The sequence below is a fragment of the Oncorhynchus gorbuscha genome, linkage group LG26 (assembly GCF_021184085.1).
Source record: "Oncorhynchus gorbuscha isolate QuinsamMale2020 ecotype Even-year linkage group LG26, OgorEven_v1.0, whole genome shotgun sequence".
NCBI lineage: Eukaryota > Metazoa > Chordata > Actinopteri > Salmoniformes > Salmonidae > Oncorhynchus > Oncorhynchus gorbuscha.
In genome coordinates, this window is record NC_060198.1 from 13,121,862 (window position 1) to 13,143,418 (window position 21,557).

At 43.4% G+C, this 21,557-nt stretch overlaps 1 protein-coding gene across 1 annotated transcript; it reads right to left on the reverse strand.

Annotated features, from left to right (window-relative positions):
* Positions 1-3,601: 3,601 nt before the first annotated feature.
* srp68 (signal recognition particle 68) lies at positions 3,602-18,658 on the reverse strand. Its single transcript, XM_046331023.1, has 16 exons — positions 18,501-18,658; positions 18,080-18,146; positions 17,833-17,961; positions 17,412-17,607; positions 17,054-17,136; positions 16,648-16,757; positions 15,551-15,633; positions 15,143-15,283; positions 9,976-10,074; positions 9,630-9,691; positions 9,253-9,406; positions 8,162-8,256; positions 7,782-7,911; positions 6,926-7,001; positions 6,672-6,724; positions 3,602-5,282 (listed from the first exon to the last, which is right to left on the reverse strand). Exons 1-16 carry the CDS (start codon positions 18,586-18,588, stop codon positions 5,055-5,057), a joined length of 1,794 nt encoding a protein of 597 aa, XP_046186979.1. The 5' UTR covers positions 18,589-18,658; the 3' UTR covers positions 3,602-5,054.
* Between the last annotated feature and the right edge of the window lie 2,899 nt (positions 18,659-21,557).

The window sequence follows — 21,557 nt, forward strand, 5'->3', positions numbered from 1 at the left end:
CGTTCATTTAAGATGAGGGTTTCTGCTAAGCTTATCAACAATGGGGGACGGAGAGGAATGTGGCTTGGAGACGTTAATTGAAAGAGAGTAAGATTCAGAGCGCGCACATTTGTTATATGCTCGGTCCCATTTTCTATTGTGACAAATGGCGATGGAAATGGTGTTTTTCCAAATAAATGATCATTGCAGAATCATTTTTACGGGCACCTGAAGTCATTCTAAATGTTAGGTGGGAGGGCATACAGGCTGACGCCAATGTATTAATGCACAATTTGCCTAAATGGATCATGGGAAAACTTCAACCACTTCATTTGTATTCTACATTCTACCTTGTGGATAAGACCCATTTGAATTGTGAAACAGTTAGAGAGCTGTGTAACAATAGTCTTAAATTGTTAACTTTCCTTGACTTTAATTTATGACAACTGGTTTCAGAGGACCAGGTAGGTGAAAGCATTCCAAGTATATAGGGACATGCCAAGTCCTTTCACTAGATCAGTGTTCTTAAAAGGAAAGGGAAACCAAATGTCCAGCTGTTTTTAATTCGCACAAGACAGTTCAATGGAAACGTACCGTAGCACGCAATTGTCGCATCTATTTTCTATGCAAACTCAATAAATGTCGTCGTCAAAAGAAATCACTGCTGAAGTTAATGGTAACATAGCTACTGACCGTAACCTATTCCCAACCTTAACCAAACCCTTAATCCTTTCCCCATGTCATACTGCGAAAGGACATTCAGATGTTTTCTTTGTTGATAGATTATTTCCCCAATTCTTTCTGATGGTCGTTTGATTTTGGTTTACTATATATTTGATTTGATCTGCCTAGTTTGCCTTAATTTAATTTAGTTACCTGTTATTTACTGAACTTTTGATTTATTGAACGTTTCATTTGTCTTAGACTATCTAAATTGTTAAAAATTTTATACTGAAAAAATATACATAAATGCAACAATTTCAACACTTTTATTAAGTTAAAGTTCATACAAGGAAATCAGTCAATTGAAATCAATTCATGACTGGGCAGTGCCGCAGCTATGGGTGGGCCTGGGAGGGCATAGGTCTAAGGCACTACATCGCAGTCGCTAGCTGTGCCACTAGAGATCCATCGCAGCCGGCCGTGACCGTGAGACGGGGCGGCACACAATTGGCCCAGCGTCGTCTGGGTTAGGGGAGGGTTTGGCGGTCAGGATTATCCTTGTCCCATCGCGCTCTAGCGACTCCTGTGGCATGGCAGACTGGGAGCATGCGTGCTGACACGGTCGCCAGGTGTACGACGTTTACTCCGACAAATTGGTGTGGCTGGCTTCCTGGTTAAGCGGGCATTGTATCAAGAAGCAGTGCGGCTCTGTGGGGTATGGTTTCGGAGGACCCATGGCTCTCAACCTTCGCCTCTCCCGAGTCCATACGGGAGTTGCAGCGATGAGACAAGACTAACTACCAATTGGATACCAAGAAATTGGGGAGAAAAAGGGGTAAAAAAAAGTTAATTTAAAATTTTTAAATGGGACCAACACTTTACATGTTGCGTTTATATTTTTGTTCGACTTGTGTACAACCAAATAAAATTACTTTACTCATGTCATAAACAGCCATTGGGCCATTAAAGGAATTCTTAGTTTTACTTGATGTCACATGTTCAATCTGGTTTAACCAAGCTATTATTTGCTCATTGATAATTACCGTTACTGTTTTTGCTAATCCTGAGGTGTTTTGGTAATGCCCATTAGTCTTCCTCAAGAACGGCCATGAGGTGGAAGATATGGCTGCTTTTATCAATGGGCAGGGTTGTCAATTTCTTTATATTTGGGGCAGCAGGTAGCCTAGTGGTTAGAGCGTTGGGCCAGTAATCGAAAGGTTACTAGGTCGAATCCCCGAGCTGACAAGGTAAAAATCTGTCGATCTGCAGCTGAACAAGCCACTGTTCCTAGGTGTCATTGTAAATAAGAATTTGTCCTTAATTGACTTACCTGGCTAAATTGTAAAAAATGAAGATATGCCATACCACGACTGTCATAATCATAGGAAAACTTAGTTGTCATGCTGTTATACCGGTTGTGTGGAGTACAAGGAACACCAGAAGCTGCCAGCCTCAAGGTTCCCATGGCAACACTTTCGTAGTAAGAGTGCATAGGAAAACAAACGTGTGTGTATACAGTGAAGGTGTAATACATCTAATACCACATTAATTTAGTACACACAAGTAGGATTGTGATTAGCCATTTTATATTGAAATACATAACCCTGTATAGATATGCATACAGTAGAAGGAAAGTGATTCACCAGACAGCACATCATAATCTACTCATACTGATGATTCCTGATCATGGCCTATTATCACACACAAAATGGCCCATACCACGACGTTAGAATGCATTTGATGGGGTCTGAAGTGTGCGTGGTGGAAGGCACATACCGGCTCGTGATGACAGAGCCCAGCTGTCAGTTACCGAGAAGGGATCAAGGGAACAATGTTAAGTGGTGGGAAGAGGCTGGTTAGCTTTGAAAGTTATATCTGCCTGGAACAAAAACACACCCAGCACAGGCATCTCATGCTGCTCACACACACCCACACAAGAGCCTATGATCATGAAACTACACTAATAGACTGTGGGAGTGCCAAAAGCACTACTATAAAACTGTGGTTCAAGCCCTGAATGCTGATTGCTGCAGTAGTTTGTGTAGGGGGGCTAGGGTCAGTTTGTTATATCTGGAGTACTTCTCCTGTCCTATTCGGTGTCCTGTGTGAATCTAAGTGTGCGTTCTCTAATTCTCTCCTCTCTTTCTCTCTCTCGGAGGACCTGAGCCCTAGGACCATGCCCCAGGACTACCTGACATGACTCCTTGCTGTCCCCAGTCCACCTGGCTGTGCTGCTGCTCCAGTTTCAACTGTTCTGCCTTATTATTATTCGACCATGCTGGTCATTTATGAACATTTTAACATCTTGGTCATGTTCTGTTATAATCTCCACCCGGCACAGCCAGAAGAGGACTGGCCACCCCACATAGCCTGGTTCCTCTAGGTTTCTTCCTAGGTTTTGGCCTTCCTAAGGAGTTTTTCCTAGCCACCGTGCTTCTACACCTGCATTGCTTGCCGTTTGGGGTTTTAGGCTTGGATTCTGTACAGCACTTTGAGATATCCGCTGATGTACGAAGGGCTATATAAATACATTTGATTTGATTGGTTGACAGCCGTGGCGTATCAGACCGTATACAATGAGTAGGACAACATGTTTATTTTCACTGCTCTAATTAAGTTGGTAACCATTTTATAGAAATACGGCACCTCAGGGGTTTGTGGTTTATGGCCTACATACCACAGCTTAGGGCTGTATCCGGGCACTCCACATTGCACCTAAGAACAGCCTTTAGCCGTGCTATATTAGCCATAAAACACACCCCCTCGTGCCTTATTACTTCATTGTAATAGCAGATTTATAAAGTCTGTGTAATAGAGGTTGTCAATTGAAGCTAAGCTACAGTATAAAGTCAGTATCAGTCAAATTAAACAAGTGTGAGTGAAAATGACAAAAAGACAAGTTATAACATCTTGAAACAAGTTAGAAGTTAGTCATGAGAAAAAAAAGGACAAAGTCTGATCACGTTTGCCGCAAATGTCTCTTTTTAATTAGAAGTCTGGAAAATAATTCATGTCCAAATTCTCTCTTCAATACTCCACTTAGTTTTCAAATCATGTTTACAGAAATCATTTTTTGGGCATCTTGGGTGACGATGCGTGAAACCATCCCAACATGCATCTGACCCAAATCCTGTTCATTAATACATGACCACATTGAGAAACAAAAAAAGCATTGAAATAAGAAGGTACAAGACCTATATCACCCTGAATTAAAGAGAAAACAAAGACTTCGATTGAAGAGAGGACAGAAGGTAAATTGACAACCTGTAGTGGAGAACACAGTCATCATAGGCAAATGCAAATGTGAGGTCCGTTGAATAGCTAAAGACTCTTGATTACAGAACTGGCTTTGGTACCGAAAAAGCTGAAGAGGTGTTAGGCACTCAAAAAGGGTGCCGCTCCCTCCCATTTAAAATCTATTGGAATAAGAGCTAACTGATACAATGAAGTAGTATGTACTAAAATACTGTATTTCTAGACATACTAGGGTTGTTTTTGACAGAAGTTCATGAATGCTGCCTCATACTTTCGGGGGTGAGGCGAAAAGGAATCCTAAGCAGTCACCTTTGACCCCAAAGGTCATTCTGTCTTTTGTCACACACAGAAGTTACAAATGTTTTAAAAAGTCTATTCATTAGAGAACATAAACACATTGGAGTCCTTTCCTGTACCGAATATAAAGTCATTGGCCACTGAACCCCATTGTTGTATAAGGAATTTCAATCCTGATGTCTAGTCTAACTTTAACTGTCAACCATGCAGAGATGTATTGGTCCCACAACGGCGTGCAGGACAAGACAGACGCATACATTATTCTCTACATTGAGAACTTGTCTCACAATCTAGATATTAAAGTCATAAGAAATTGGAGGCAATACAGAGGTGATAGAATTTTTGACTGATCGTGGTAAATCCACGATCAGAAACGAGTGTGTTACGAGACATCACGGCTTGGTCGTGGATTTACCCTGTGGGCTGCATTTATACGGTTTCTCCTGTTTGATAGTGATTGATACAACACTTACTCTCCCTCCCTCCTGTATACTGACATTGAGACTGGGTACACGAAAGCGCTTTTAAGAGTTGAAAATGAAAATAATTCAAGATAAGTCAATTGGGTTTGTTTCCCTCTGTAAAAGTGTGTTGGGGGTTGTTGAAGGGAACAAACAAGGCAGGAAACCTCTAGAACATGAAGTCTCAAACTGGTAGATTTCGAAATGGCGCTCTATACCCTACGCAGTGCACTACTTTTGACCAAATTGTCTACTACATAAGGAAACAGGGTGCCATTTCCAGACAGACATTGTCTCCACAGTTCAGATGGATGACAGTTTTCTAGAAACCCACTCAGCCTGTTTATCAATATCTGGCTGCTTCCAACCTGAAGGCCTCACCAAAGCCTGGGAGTCGATTTAGCTGCCGAAGCCAAAGATGCCCTTGATGTAGCCGGTCAGGCCGCCCTTGCCCTTCTGCTCCACCTTGTCGTCGAGGGGTGGGAAGGCCACGTGGTTGAGTGCCAGGTCAAAGAAGAGGGGCTTACAGGGGATGGGCTGGAAGTCAGGGGGGAACTGGACCAGGTTGGGCTGCTTCCCCACCAGGGTGGGGTCCAGGTGGAAGGTTTCCAGGCGCTCGCACAGAGGCTGGATGGAGAGGGGTGGTAGCCAAAAGGGGTAGACAAATTAGATGGAGAAGAGGGACTGGTAAAAGTAAATGACTTGAACCTGTCATAAGGTTTGACTAGTCTGCCAGCTAGCAGAAAACATATGCTGTGGTTCCAATGCAGGTCATTTTTCATGAACCAGCACTAGGTTCAGTAGTGAACGGCTAATACCTGCCATGTTGACATGCACTGCTCATGATAGCAGCATGACATTTCTATAACAGATTTAAGAGTGAAACCCAATCCTGTGTGGGATTACCCAATGACATATAAACAAGAAATGCCTTTGTCAGGACCCTGTCTTTCAAAGATAATTAGTAAAACTCCAAATAACTTCAAAGATCTTCATTGTAAAGGGTTTAAACACTGTTTCCCATGCTTGTTCAATGAACCATAAACAATTAATGAACATTTACCTGTGGAACGGTCGTTAAGACACTAACAGCTTACAGACGGTAAGCAATTAAGGTCACAGTTATGAAAACTAAGGACACTAAAGAGGCCTTCCTACTGACTGAGAAACACAGAAAGATGCCCCCCTTTGTTCAGGGACACATTATTCCATTTGTTAGTCACATGTCTGTGGAACTTGTTCAGTTTGTGTCTCAGTTGTTGAATCTTATGTTCACACAAATAGCTACACCTGTTAAGTTTGCTGAAAATAAACGCAGTTGACAGTGAGAGGACGTTTCTTTTTTTGCTGAGTTTATTAGCATGTCTGGCAGAGGCCTCCTGATATTTAACCCAAACATTGACATTTTTCCATGTCAGTCAGCTAGGCAGCATCCCAGCTCTGTCCTGTATTGACTGAGGCAGGTCAGGGAGTATTCTTTCCCACAGACTGGCCCATGTAAGGCAATGATCCGTGGTAGGCACACTCCTATTCCCAACACTACTTCCTCTCACTACTGCACAACTAACTAACTAACACACAGTAGTATTCACTACACTTCTCATTCACTCCACCATTATCTGAAAGTAGCCCAGAAAGTGGCCGGGCTGGAACTTGAGAGGTACAGAGGAGTCAGAGTTAACCCAGAACTAAAGTCTCACGTAATTGGTCAGCAGCAAGATTAAGTTCTGGGTCAACGTTAAGAGAAGAGATCAAGAAATGCTAGAATGAGGGGTGGAACGAGGAGCTCTACCCTCTCTTTGCAAGTTACATCCGAATGTCCCCTTCCAAAATTCAAAAGATGCTAACCCCTGCGAAATTGTTATTTGTTCAAATAACCAGTGAGAAAAAAACAACAACACCGTAATTACAGGCAGAATGTCTCCACGAGAGGTTAGACTTATGGCTAAGCACATTGGGGGTAGGTAGCTGTGAGACTTTGTTTTGATGTGGGAGGCTAATTTTGATTGTTCTTACCGTGTTGTCTTTCACCTTCTGCTGAGAGGGTGCTTCAGGAGCATCCTCCGTGTCTAAAATACAAACACACACCCTCAGCTTCATAACACAGGCAAAATAAACCAGAGACCACAAGTCTTACAAAAACACACACCGGTCAGGTCACAACAATGACAAGTCGGGCAGAAAAGTCAATAAAAAGAAAATTGCCTAACCCAGGTAAAGGTATTAACCTATAGAAACAAATTGGCTGCCCTTGCAAGTCGGGTACCCACCTAAGATGGCTGCCGCCTGAAGTGAGTATTTCTCAGCGTTGACCTCTGTGATCAGCTCCTGCACATCAGGCAGATCCTTTAGGCAAGGGAGACAGAAAACATTAGGCCACGACACTTTTAGACAGTCCCACAGTAGAGTATCATGAATAACACGTATGTTTACCTACCTGCATCCATTTCAATGACAGACACCCCCCACCCCAAAAAGATAATAGAACACCTACTTTGTGGATATTGTCATGGTTTAAACTCAGAGCCAATTGATTCTATAACATGAATAGTATTTGACTTCAACGAGTTGTAGATATAGGTAACAGTCAAAATAATGGAAACACTTGAATAGATGAGGGATACAAAGTATATTGAAAGCAGGTGCTTCCACACAGTGCCGAGTTAATTATGCTTAGGGTCATGTATAAAAATACTGGGAAGTCCATTATTTTGGCTATCATGGCTATACCCCCATAGGATGACAATGGTCCCATCCAGGTAGCACGAGTGGTCACTGAATGGGTCGATGAGCACGATAATGATTTAAACCACGCGTCATGGCCGTCTCAGTCACCAGATCAACCCAATTGAACACTTATGGGCGATCTGGAGCGGCGTCTGAGACGGCGTTTCCCACCACCACATTATGGAATGTCTCACGGGGGGGAAAGAACGGCATCACATCCCTCCAATAGAGTTCCAGACACCTGCAGAATCTCTGCCACGCGTAGGCGCATTGAAGCCGTTGTGCCTCGTGTTGCCCCAACGCCCTATTAAAGAACATGTTAGCGTTTCCTTTATCTTGGCAGTTAGCCTGCATGTTAAAGAGGACGTTTACACACTGGCCACAGTCAGTGTCTGATACCTTCAGGCTGTTGTTGAGGCTCTTAGCCTTGGACTGGACCTCCTTGGCGTACTTCAGGACCCGCTCATACAGGACCAGAGCCTCGCTCCACTTCTTCACCAGCACGTACGACTGGGCTATGAAGAAACACCTGGGGGAGAGAGAGAGAAAGCGGGGACGTTAGTGACTGGTGTGTATGCTTCTGTTCTGGCCCGAGGCGGATCAGAAACAGCTAAATGGCAGGGGTCAAGCCAGCAAGTAAGTGTGTGTGTGATAACACACAGTTCACGACATTTCTTTACTAGCTTATACATCAAGGGTTTGAAGAGACACCTGTGGGAATGCGTGTGTGGACGGTGTGTGCGCGCACAGTGTGTGACCTCCGTGGTGTGAGCTCTGACCTGTAGGCCTTGTAGACCAGCATCTTCAGGGCCACCTCCTTCTGGAACGTGTGATCTTCCTCCAGCCCCTGCAGGGTGGACAGCTCAGCCAGACTCTGTAGAAACAGTCATGAGGCAACATCAACAAGGATAAGCTGACTCACGGGTAGAGGCTTAACCATGGAACTAGAACGAGTCAGAAAGAAACATCCTATTTCTACAGGCTTGACATCAGGGTTGAATGGCGGGCCTCCTCAGACGATCCCGCAGGTGAAGAAGTCGGATGTGGGAGACCTGGGCTGGTTACTACACGGGGCCTGTGGTTGTGAGGCAGGTTGCCTATACTGACACTTTTTCTAAAGTGACGTTGGAGGTGGCTTATGGTAAAGAAATGAAAATTCTAATCTCTGGCAACAGCCCTGGGGGACATTCCTGCAGTCAGCATGCCAATTACATGCTCTCTAAAAACTTGAGACATCTGCGGCATTGTGTTGTATGACAAAACTGAACATTTTAGAGTAGCCTTTTATTGTCCGCAGAACAAGGTGCATCTGTGTAATGATCCTGCTGTTTAATCAGCTTCTTGATCTACCACACCCGTCGGGTGGATGTTCGGCTAAATGCTCACTTACAGGGATGTAAACAAACTTGTACTCAAAATTTGAGAGAAATACGTATGGAACATTTCTGGGATCTTTTATTTAAGCTCATGAAACCACTTTACATGTTGCGTTTATATTTCTGTTCAGTATAGTTTTTGGACTTGACCCTGGGTATGCTGAGTAAATAAGAAGTATTTGAACTTTCTCCAACTCCATGAATGGTTTGGATGTTTTGTGGTTATGAAGCAGGAAAATATCAAACCATTCAGTTTCACTATCAATTAGTGTAACATTATGAGATGACAAGGACAGACATTTGGAACGTGCCAGACATAATGTTACATCGTGTTGTGTTAGAGGTGTATTCATTAGTGCACACAACAGCAAAACATTTTTCAACAGAACTAAAAAAAAGGTTTTTATTGGACGACCTCAGGTAGTACCGCCCTGTTTTACTCTGTTTCCTTCCGTTTTGTGGCTACTGAATACAACCCAGGTGTGTGTTCGTACCTGGAGGATGATGTCGTAGAGACGGATAAGGTCCTGGGGGCGAGGCCCCCTTTTGTTCTCGTCCGTCTGCGGCTCCTTCAGCTTGGCCTGCAGCATGTGGGCCATGCTCTCGTTCCTCTTCACCACCGTCCACAGCTTGATGTAGGTCAGGTAGCTATGGAGGGACACACACACACAACAAACACAGGTCAAAGACTGATCCCATGTACAGATAGGCTCTTATTTCATATTTGCTTGCATTTCTCATCTTCTCAAAACGCATTGGAGAAGACAGTCTGAGGTAGAGGGACATTCTCCAATACAGTTGAGGATGCGGTGAGGAGATCGGGTCGCCTTGCATCCTCTGACAAAACGTCAGACAGAATGACCTCTCTTACCTGTGCAGGAACTGCAGGTTGGACACCTTTCCACTGACTTCATCAGATCTCTCTCGCTGCTTCTGCAGAGTTGAGAAGTCAGGGAGCATTTAGCCATAGACAGATAGTGACAGGGTCTGGTACAGTGCTTCACCCGCCTACTCACGTTACCGTTTATCCTATGAACTTTACTACATCAGGTCAGTAAACCGAAGTATCAATGTGAACCCCGGCCAGTTCGTAACCCTAACGGTCATGTGTGTAACTTCAAATGTATCAGTCTAGAACCCTAACGGTCATGTCTGTAACCTCAAATTTGTCAGTCTGTAATGTCATGTCTCTTACAGTGTTAGTCAGTCATACTTACCGCTTCGGTTTTCAGCTCCTCTCTCACTGCCTGGATGGTGTCTCGGCACTCGGCTAGTAGGGTCTCGTACAGACGTTCCTTGGTCTCCTCATTGGCTGCCTGTGGGGGACAAATGGTGATCCAGTAGAAATATGACATACAATATAAATTCATATTTCCATATATACCTCCCCTGATCCTCTCCAATGGGTATTGAGAAGGACATGAGGATAGAGGACGTGAGGCATAAGCAAGAGAGATCTTGCCTATCCCTGTGCTGCGGAAATACCTACGGCAGCATTTTACTCACACGTGTGCTCATACTTGAAATGGTTGCCTGTTAGAGCCTCGCTTACAGTACCAATCAGATTAAATCATGCAAATATTAGTGTAAAACTAGGTCCGGGGGAAAGGCTGTGACTGGGAGAGAGAAGTATGCAGCAGAGCAGGTTGCTGTAGACATTCCTGTAGAAGGTACATTCCCAGAGTTACTGTAGCTTAGGACCGATGTGAAAGAGAAGCCTTGTTCTTTGTCACCCAAGATGTAACACAGGCTTATTGTGTACGTTACAGTAGGCTAACTTGCAGGTTTGGGAGGCAGCCAAGTGTTGTGGTTTAGATTGTTTACGTAAACAATGTCAGTCGTTTTAGAAGACGAGTCAGAAAGATTAAACGTGTCATCAATGACTCACATGTCCTAGTTAGAACGTCTTAGCAGTGACCTTGTTAAATAAATAAAATGTTGCTAATAAAATATGGTTTGTTATATATTCACCTGCTGACTAATGATTGCTTGTGTTTTTGTCAGCTAAAGAGAAGACACTGGCGAATCTCCTGAGATTTACTTTGTCTCAAGCATGTACACCATTTCAGAGGATAAGATACCTCAAAATTATTTAAGTGCTAAAACATGACGGGGAATGATTGGGAGCGTTCTACTTAAATGGACAATTCTGCCACTTTTTAACCTCCAATTCCTCATCTCCAGCACCATACCAGTGTCTACATATTTGAAAACGGCACATTTATATGGATGTGTTTAAAAATATAAAAATCTCATTAAAAAAATGCTTACCCTTCAGCACGTTTCCATCCAGTTATGCGGGTAAAGTAACTGTATAAATATATATTTTTAAAATCACAACAGCTGTGTTGAAACCGATGAAGGTTTCAGTACAATTTTATATATGCCGAAAGATAGTGTTCATTTGACATGGTGGGATCTTTTTGTGTCTGCAAAATTAATTGTGTGAGAAATGGTGGAGGAAACTCCTTAAAATGCACAAATATTGACATTATACTGGAGTCACGAGATGATATGGTGTGTGGTCGTCCCACGACAACTCCGGGAAACCATGCAGTTTAGTAAGCTAGGCAGTTTAAATCATTTCCGATTAACTTCACAGGGTGGTGAAAGTGCACAGTGATGCTGATGCACCTTTCCAATAAATTGAGGAACTTATTCTGGTGACATACTGATCAATGCTCGACTGCCATTTGACAATAAAGATATTTGAGCTCTTATTTGCGTCATGTTGAGTAGCCTACCCGCACTGTTAGGCTTGGGCGGTATACCGGTTAGACAGTATACCGGGGTATTTCGACATACCGGCGGTATGATTTCGTTTTAAAACAGGGGCATAGCACGCACCTGCACACTTCAAATGTTTTTTATGTGTACGAGGGTGCACGCTACGCTCCTGCTTATAACAACAACTATTAGAAAGCTACAGGCTCCAGCTATGCATTTGGTTTGCTAACTTGACATCTGGCGGCTAGATGTAAAGATCCCGCTTCTGGTTTACAGCACAGACATTCAATCCTTTCCGTGATCAACATCCCAGTTGCCTAAATTGTTGTGCGAAAAAATAAAATAAAATTCTAACTACTTAAACTTTTAAAAATATTTCGTGGCCCTTGTGTGCACTTTCGTTACTACCGTATACCCCGGTATGGTACAGAAACAGTAGACTGTGAAAATCTGGATTACGCCCAACCCGACACAGTGTATCTGACCAGAGTTGGGACATTTGCTATTTAACGCGGCAGGGTAGCCTAGTGGTTAGAGCATTGGACTAGTAACCGAAAGGTTGCAAGTTCGAATCCCCGAGCTGACAAGGTACAAATCTGTCGTTCTGCCCCTGAACATGCAGTTAACCCACTGTTCCTAGGCAGTGATTGAAAATAAGAATTTGTTCTTAACTGACTTGCCTAGTAAAATTAAGGTAAAATTTAAAAACGCAACAGTTTGAGACAGTTGAAAATGTGATTGAAACACATTTAACTTTCAACATTTTCCCCGGTACATGAATGTAAGAGAGAAGGTACATTGTGTGCATTACATCGTCACACACTGATTTTTCAAAGTCCGTTTTGTGGATTTTGGAATATCCGCATCAAATTATGTCGCCAATTGGATGGAAACCTACCGTGTGACACACACAGGGTAGGATAAAAAAATATATATATCATTTAAAAAAAAAAAAAATAATAATAATCCTTTAACAAGTTTCTAGCCAGAGGGATGGCATTTTCTTGCTCCCCACGTCACCATGAATATCAGTGTTTGAAAATCAGTGTTTTTCAAATGTAACGTTTAATGTCATCGGGTAGAATGTGTTAACATAATATATTTTTCTACAAAAAGTAGAAATCCACCATTTTCACATATGTAAATGTTACTGTGCTGGAGATAATGAAAATGAGAAGCTGTGAGAGTTGCCATTGAACACAAATTCGTAGTGGGCAGACAATGAAGTAACATTCACTCCTATCCATCCAGCATGTAGTGAGGGTGTCTTGTGGTGACACACAAACCAGTGCCACCACCCTGGAAACACCTAGCCCCTAAAAGGACTGGGAGAACCAGTCTGGTGTCTTCTGTGCTTTCACAGAGAGAGGGATGGCGCATCCTTCTTCAGTATGTCCCCTAGGGCTTGCGCATGGCCTTAAATGGCAGTTCCGTTGGAATGGTTGAGGGATTCCTCACGTACCCAGACAAATGTAACCCACAGAAGTCCTTTGGAGGAAGGACAGATACAAATGTCAATTATAAAATGCGGAAATGAGAAATAATAAAATAGTTGCCATATGACATTTTAACCTTACCCAGGCCTCCTTTTAAGATTCCATAATGTTTCATTTGTGTGCTACAAAGCAAAAACGTATGTCAAATGAAGCTTTACCGCTTGCTCTGAAATAGTATTTTAATGTTCATACATTTATGAATATTGAAATATAGAAACATGAATAATGAAATGTTTAGATATTCTATATAAACTGTTGAACATAATATACTCCACAGGCATATCAGAGTGGGATCAATGCTACTTTTAGACTTTGTAAGCATTACCAACATAGTGAATGTGAAAATGGATTCAAAATTGTCACTCCACTGGTGATTTGCAGGATGTGCAATGATACAAGTAAAAGGAGGGTTGTGATTGGTTACATTGTCTACGATAGCAATTTCTCTGTATAAAATGGGCCATAACTTTAGACAACTGAGGTAGATAAAAGGGGAGTGTAGAAGTAGAGGCAGCCATAGGGGGAAAGGTATTATGGTCCAACTGGTTCTGAACCCTTGTGTTCCCCACATCAAAATGGTACCTTCCCATAAACGTAACAGAATCATTGACTGACATATCAATTACAGATCAAAGTGCATGAAATGTTAACCCTCAACTCAAAAAGCTAATTTGGATACAACTGGTTGTGGACAGGTATGAGGGTAATTTATGACCAGACCCAAATTCAGCCTTACTTCAAAAGTGTAAGCACAACAATTACATGTAATGCTACATCTAACAGAAACGATGGTCCCACTCCCAAACTGATAACCATTTCGCTCCGATGCTAGTCTGTCCATAGACACTAGGGCTGATGGGTGTAGCCATGTGAGTTGCTATGCATGGAATGCAGTTTGACAGCACGAGCGGCAGCATGCCAGAGCCAAGTGCAGGTGGGTGTGACTGGTGTGGCCGCAGGGTGGAAGAGGAAGGTCGACAGGAAGACCGACAGGGAAGGTAAGAAGCGTCTGACAAGAGACACCTGTCAGTGAGCTGTAGTGGATCGAACGCCACCTACTGAGTCCCAAGGTGAACGACACGAGACGATAGCCACCGTTGGGACTCCCGACCTGCCTTTAGGGTAACCTCTCACTACAGACTGGTTGATAACAGCTTGATACTGCTAAAGAAAGAGCACCGACTAGGCTGTGCCACTAAACCCCTGTTCACAAACAGATTCTCGAGTTCATAAGGCATCCTTGTTCACTAGGCTCATAGGTTCATAGGCCCCATAGCTACTTCACACTAGCCCATAATGAAGCAGAGGTGTCCAAGCAGAACAGCAAAACTTTTCAGAGCTTGACATTAACATTAAGCCACTTGTCAGTTGGACAGTTTCTTGACTTGTCTGAAAGCTCAAGTTACTGCCCCTCCCCCCCAAAAAATAAAAAGGCCTTTAACACCCTAAGCCAAAAAAGGTGACTGATAAGCATGTCGGAAGAGGCAGAGAATGAACATGAGTAGGGTTTAACATAATTTCCCTCACTAGTTAGTCTGTTGTCTATCATTATTTTATAGGCTACATGCTGCCATGTCTCCATCGCTCTCGGGCAACGGCCCACTTGCACACAGGTAATGCACATGTTTTTCTGACCGTACAAACCCTGTTTGCTGACCAAGAACAACTGGGCAAATAACTCACTAGCTAGCAAGGAATAAACAAATGCTCACAGGGTGATCTCAAAAAGTGCACCTTGCAACCGCGGGTGATTGAAAGACAGCTCGTGCCTGTCAACGCAATACAATATTTCTACTCAGATGCTCTCTGCAGAGATCGGGAAAACGGTGCGTGAGACAACACATCTAGAAGACGCTTAGATTAAATTAGAATCTGAGCAATTGTTTGACGTGCAAATTATTTGTCCAGCCGGACAACAAATCTATATTCTGCTTGTCCGACTTGTTGTTGTTGCTTGTCCCAGACAAGAGGACAATCGTTAATGTTCGAGCCCTCCTTTTAACACTACCGTGCTGACCTGAATCATACCGTGCCGGCTCAGATATTTTATTTTCACATGGTCCTTTCAAGCAACTGCGGTGGATGCGAAACCAGAACAGTCAAGTTCTGCTTTGGCTCAGCAGTGTGATAATGTGACTAGTCCCCTCTTAAGGTCACTGACCTGGGCGATGGCGGCCTCGTTGTCTCCCAGGCCCAGCAGGAAGATGCGGGCCTTGTCGATCTTGACGGGCACCGTTCGGCCTCGCCACTCCACCTCGCTCATTGTGGCTGCCTGCTTGGCTCTCGTCTGTGTGATCAGGGCCTGGAACAATACCATAATCATTCAACAGTATGCTACATAAGACAGGTCTGTTCCAACATCCACACTAGCCTACTACTGATAAAGAGAGCAATGTCTTGGGCCTGCATTCTAAGTGGTATAACAGTACGGACAATGGAACAAAGTTATTCTCTCTGCACTAACAAGCAAAATATAGATGTAGGGACAGATGTATGGCCCTACTTTCCAGTAGTAAATTAGTAGTTACCATGCATGTGTTTTACAGTGAGAGGGACCCCACACACTGACCTCTAGTTTCTCAGCCATCATGCCCCCTCCTCCTCCTGCACTGAGCCTCATCTGCATCAGCTCATTCATGGCATTCTGGTCACCTGGAGTCAGAGGGGAGTAGGGTTGTTCAGGACCAGTCAAATGAACAGGAAGGAGTTGTGTGTGTGTGTGGGAAAGAGAGAAGCAGTAGAATGCATATACTTCCATTCAAAGGTTTGGGGTCACTTAGAAATGTCCTTGTTTTCCATGAAAACATACATGAAATGAATTGCAAAATGAATAGGAAATATAGTCGTTGTTGACAAGGTGACAAATAATGATTGTGCCCTTCAAACGTTGCTTTCGTCAAAGAATCCTCCATTTGCAGCAATTACAGCCTTGCAGACCTTTGGCATTCTAAATTTGTTGAGGTAACCTGAAGAGATTTCGCACCATGCTTCCTGAATCACCTCTCACAAGTTGGATTGGCTTGAAGGGCACTTCTTACATACCATACGGTCAAGCTGCTTCCACAACCACTCAATGGGGTTGAGATCCAGTGACTGTGCTGGCTACTCCATTATAGACAGAATGACAGCTGACTGCTTCTTCCCTAAATGGTTACTGCAGTTTGGAGCTGTGCTTTGGGTCATTGTCCTGCTGTAGGAGGAAATTGGCTCCAATTAAGCACCGTCCACAGGGTCTGGCATGGCGTTGCAAAATGGAGTGATAGCCTTCCTTCTTCAAGATCCATTTTACCCTTTGCAAATCTCCCACTTTATCACCACCAAAGCACCCCCAGACCATCACATTGCCTCCACCATTATTGACAGATGGCATCAAGCACTCCTCCAGCATCTTTTCTGCATCTCACGAATGTCCTTTGTGATCTGAACACCTCAAACTTAGATTCGCCTTTCCGTACAACATTAACAATGTCTATAGTGTATTTCTGATAAATGTTAATTTATTTTAATGGTAAAAAAAGCACTTTTCTTAAAAAAAAAAGGACATTTCTAAGCGACCCCAAACTTTTGAACGAAGGTGTATGTGATTTTCTCGATATGAGAGGTGTGAATGCAAATTAAAGTGCAATCCACTGTCAATCTGAGCGACAGGATGCATGTGTCGCCTACCTATGTTGTAAGCACAATAACGGATGTTGGGTGAGATCTCCTCCACACGCTGGTGATACAGCACTGCCAGCTCCTCAGTAAAGGCACTGGCCAGCTTCTCATAGATGGTCCTGAGAGAGGTTACAATACAGACACATGGAATTTTCTATCGTTCACAAGTAGCAAGATGGTGGTCCGAGAACACAGCTATATGCTGAATGTGTTTGGATATGTTAAGCACACGTCTACACGTAGGTACATCTTGTAAACAGACAACTTGACAACTGTCAACATACAATGTAGCCTACATTCTTGAGGCCTCATTTGCCCCATGTGAAATTATCTTAATACGCTAGATCAAAATCTCAGCAATAAAAAAAAAGGGCCACACCACAGCCTTTAGGTAGCATAGTAGGGTCAGACTCACTTGCACTTGTTGAAGGCCTCCATGGCAGCCTTCCACTCCTGCAGCTCAAAGCGCACCATGCCACTCAGGTAGGAGGTGTAGGCCTGCAGACAAGTTGCATTCATTATTATTCATTCAGAGGCCATCAGCAGCTATTTCCACTAGGTTAGAAAGACAAGGCCCTGAGGCGCTCTTTCCTCAAGGGACACGCCCAGCTGCCTAGACTGTTGGTTCCTCAACTGATAAATATTTGTCTTTAAATATTAGTTTCAGTTAAATTGTTACTTCACTTGCACAGAATTTGAACCACATGTTGAAGTAAATGAAGGTGAAACAATAGGGAAAGTCACAGACTCTCCAGGTCAGGGCATTACTCTACCTGTGCTTCCAGTTTGGTCTTGGCATCCACACGAGGGCTCTCACACAGCTTCTCCAGCCTCTCTCCGTGTTTGGCAGCCTTCCGCAGGCGGGACAGCAGGTGGAAGCGCTTGCGGGGCTCTGTGTTGGCCTCCTGCTTCAGCTGCATGGCGTAGCTCCACGCCCGCTCAGCCTCCATCAGTACCAGCAGTAGATACCTAAAAAGAGGATTTGTTATATGCAAGGGACTTGGACCAACTTTAGTGCTGGCTGCTATTTTAGTGCCTCTCTGGGCACTCCATGCATTATGAGTATTTTGATTGTAGTTCTAAAACCAAATGATGGTTGCCGGCAGCTTTCATGCACATCATGCATGAAGTATTTGGATTGTAAATCCAGTTGTACTTTAATACTGTTGTAAGAACGGGATCGGGTGCTATTACCTGTTGTCAGAGTACCGGTTGTCAGAGAGCATCTCGACAGTCACTTTCTTCCCAGTGAACTTGTGCCTGTTGCCGCACTTGAAGCCCAGGGTCTTGCGCAGACGACGCAAGCGCCGGGAGCAGTATCCCCTAGGACAGAGAGAAAGAGATGGGTGAATTTTACAGTGTGTAACTATGAGCCAACATAAGGTATGGTCTATGATTGTCAAACTCCCATTCGCTGATTTAGTCCAGTCCTTAATCTCACCTGTATCTTTGATAATCCCCGTGTCGCAAACCATGTTGTTGCTGGGAATCCTTGATGATCTGGAGAACTGGAGTCTGCGTTAAGGGCCAGTCTACTACATTCACACAGGAACCTATAGCTAGTTAACGTTACATACACAGTGGCGCATGAGAAAATATCACAGTAAATATACTTTAGCAGTGGATTTGCATTATGTAATGGATGTAGCAGGTTGACAATGTTAATTTACTTAAACATTATTTTAGCAATATTCTAATGAAAACATCTGTAAACCGCTTTTCTAAGGACACGTAGCGCTAGCCTTCCGGCATCACGTTAGCTAACTAACGTCAGTTAGGCAAGCCCACCTCCACCAAAAAATACTGGTGTCGCAAAATTACATATTGGTCCCGGGTCAGCTTTATAGCTTTAGAAAGGATACTCTCCAGTCCTATTCCATCTTCCGTTGTATTTTCTTTATTCTCATCCATAGGCAATATTTTTCCTTCATTTTGCTTGTCTAAGGCCATTTTTCTGCTAGCAGCACACGTCCAAACTGACCCGAAGAAATGCACCGGAAGTAAACTCAAGCGTCAGCGTCATCAAACCTTTTTACGCAATTCTTGCCATGTTTACACATGACACGCAACACTAGTGAAGCACATAATTCAAAACAGTTCAACAACACGTAATTTAAAAAAAATACTGAAACATAAACGCAACACATAAGTGTTATTCCCATGTTTCATGAGCTGAAATAAAATATCCTAGAAAGTTTCCATACGCACAAAGCGCAAAAAACAACAACAAAAAATAACTGCACACATTAATTTACATCCCTGTTAGTGAGCATTTTCTCCTTTGCCAAGATAATGCATACACCATCTTCGTCTTCTGAGTTTAACAGCAGGTGGGATCCAATATACTGCATTACCGCCCCCAACTGGACTATAATATACATTTTTATTTTATTTAACTAGGCAAGTCAGTTAAGAACAAATTCTTATTTACAATGACAGCCTAGGAACAGTGCCTTGTTTAAGGGCAGAACAACAGATTTTTACCTTGTCAGCTCGGGGATTCAAACTCACAACCTTTTTGGTTACTTGCCCAACACTTTAACCACTCAGCTACGTGCCACACATACACACAAAATATAATCAAAAAATAATCATATAAACGCCACTACCCAATTCCACTACTTTGACCCTATCTACTCCTGCACCATGCCAATGGCCTGGGGGGACGGAACACCACCACTCAACACACCCTGTAACTCTCCTGAAGTAAAAAATAAATAAATAGAACTATTCTAAAGTCAAATCTGACATACCCAAATACTTCTCTACAGCTGCCACCACATCTGTGTTCTGTGATTGACATTCCATTTCAGCAGTACAATTGATTGAAGTACATTGCTATGAAGTACATTGCTATGAAGTACATTGCTATGAAGTACATTGCTTTGAAGTCAACCTTACTGAAGCATGCCACTCGTTGGCCTATCCCTCTGTGCTGACACAGACCACCAGGGGGTGGTGCTGTCTGCACATGCATCACCGGGGGAAAACTACCTGCCCTCCAAGACACCTCTACAGCCCCGATGTCACAGGAAGGCCAAAAAGATCATCAAGGACAACAACGACCCGAACCACTGCCTGTTCACCCCACTAACATCCAGAAGATGAGGTCAGTACAGGTGCATCAAAGCTGAGACCAAGAGACTGAAAAACAGTTTCTTTCTCAAGGCCATCAGACTGCTAAACAGCAATCACTAACTCAGAGAGGCTGCCGCCTAAATAGAGACTCAAATCACTGGCCACTTTAATAAATGGATCACTAGTCACTTTAAACAATGCCACTTTAATAATGTTAACATATCTTACATTACTCATCCCATATGCTGTACCTTAAACCATCTATTGCACCTTGCCTATGCCACTCGGCCATCGCTCATCCATATATTTATATGTACATATTCTTATTCCATCCCTTTAGATTTGTGTGTATTAGGTAGTTGTTGGGGAATTGTTAGATTACTTGTTAGATATTATTGCACTGTCGAAACTAGAAGCACAAGCCTTTCGCTACACTCACGTTAACATCTGCTAACCATGTGTATGTGACCAATAAAAAGTCATTTGATTTGATTTAAAGACTGACTCAAAACTCAGGGTTGACAGTGACTCCTCTGCTTCACCACTGGTACTGCATCCCACCAAACAGCGGGCGTCACAAACACCAGGAATCTCCCACTTCAATTGCCCCACCTCCACACTTAACGCTTCACCAGAAATCCAACCTTACAATGGTGCCCTGTTGCTAAGAGCAAAGCAAGAAACAGATCTGGACCCAAGTTAGGTAACACAGAGCGCCCGCTCCCTCTGGTCAGAAGAAACACAAACAAATATCACAAGCCCACCATGGGTTACTTTAACTGATTCAACGGCACCCAGCTCCTTTCTCTCTCACCCACCCTGAAACAACAAATTGATCTACCAAAAGGCAAGGATCCACTTTCTCCAAAAAGGTCACTCCTACTGGACCAGACTCTTCTTTATCATGTCCATTGATGCCAGGCTCGGGCGCCAAGCTTTTCACCTCACTTATCACGCCCTCATTCACTTCCATTTCCCCTCCAAAACTCAGTCTGGCACCTAACTGGTGTGGCATAATAAGAAGTTGATTAAACAGCATGATCATTACACAGGTGCACCTTGTGCTGGGGGCAATAAAAGGCCACTAAAATGTGCAGTTTTGTCACACAATGCCACAGGTGTCTCTAGTAGTTTTGAGGGGCATGCAATTGGCATGCTGACTGCAGGAATGTCCACCAGAGTTGTTGCCTGAGAAATAAATGTTAATTTCTCTACCATAAGCTGCCTCCAACGTCGTTTTAGAGATTTTGGAAGTACTTCCAACCGGCCTCACAACTGCAGACCACGTGTAACCACGCCAGGACCTCCACATCTGGCTTCTTCACCTGGGGGATCGTCTGAGACCAGTCACCAGGACAGCTGATGAAACTTGATTTGCACAGCCAAAGAATTTCTGCACAAACTGTCAGAAAATGTCTCAGGGAAACTAATCTGTGTGCTCATCGTCCTCACCAGGGTCTTGACCTGACTGCAGTTTAGCATCGTAACCAACTTCAGTGGGCAAATGGTCACCTAAAATGGCCACTGGCATGCTGGAGAAGTGTGCTCTTCAAGGATTAATCCTAGTTTCAACTGTACCGGGCAGATGGCAGTGTGTATTGAATCGTGTGGGCGAGCAGTTTGCTGATGTCAACGTTGTGAACAGAGTGCCCCATGGTGGCGGTGGGGTTATGATACGGTTAGACATAAGTTACAGACAACGATCACAATTGCATGTGTTATATCTGGAGTATTTATCCTGTCTTATCCAGTGTCCTGTGTGAATTTATGTATACTCTAATTATCTTTCTCTTCTCGCAGAGGACCATGCCTCAGGACTACTTGGCCTGATGACTCCTTGC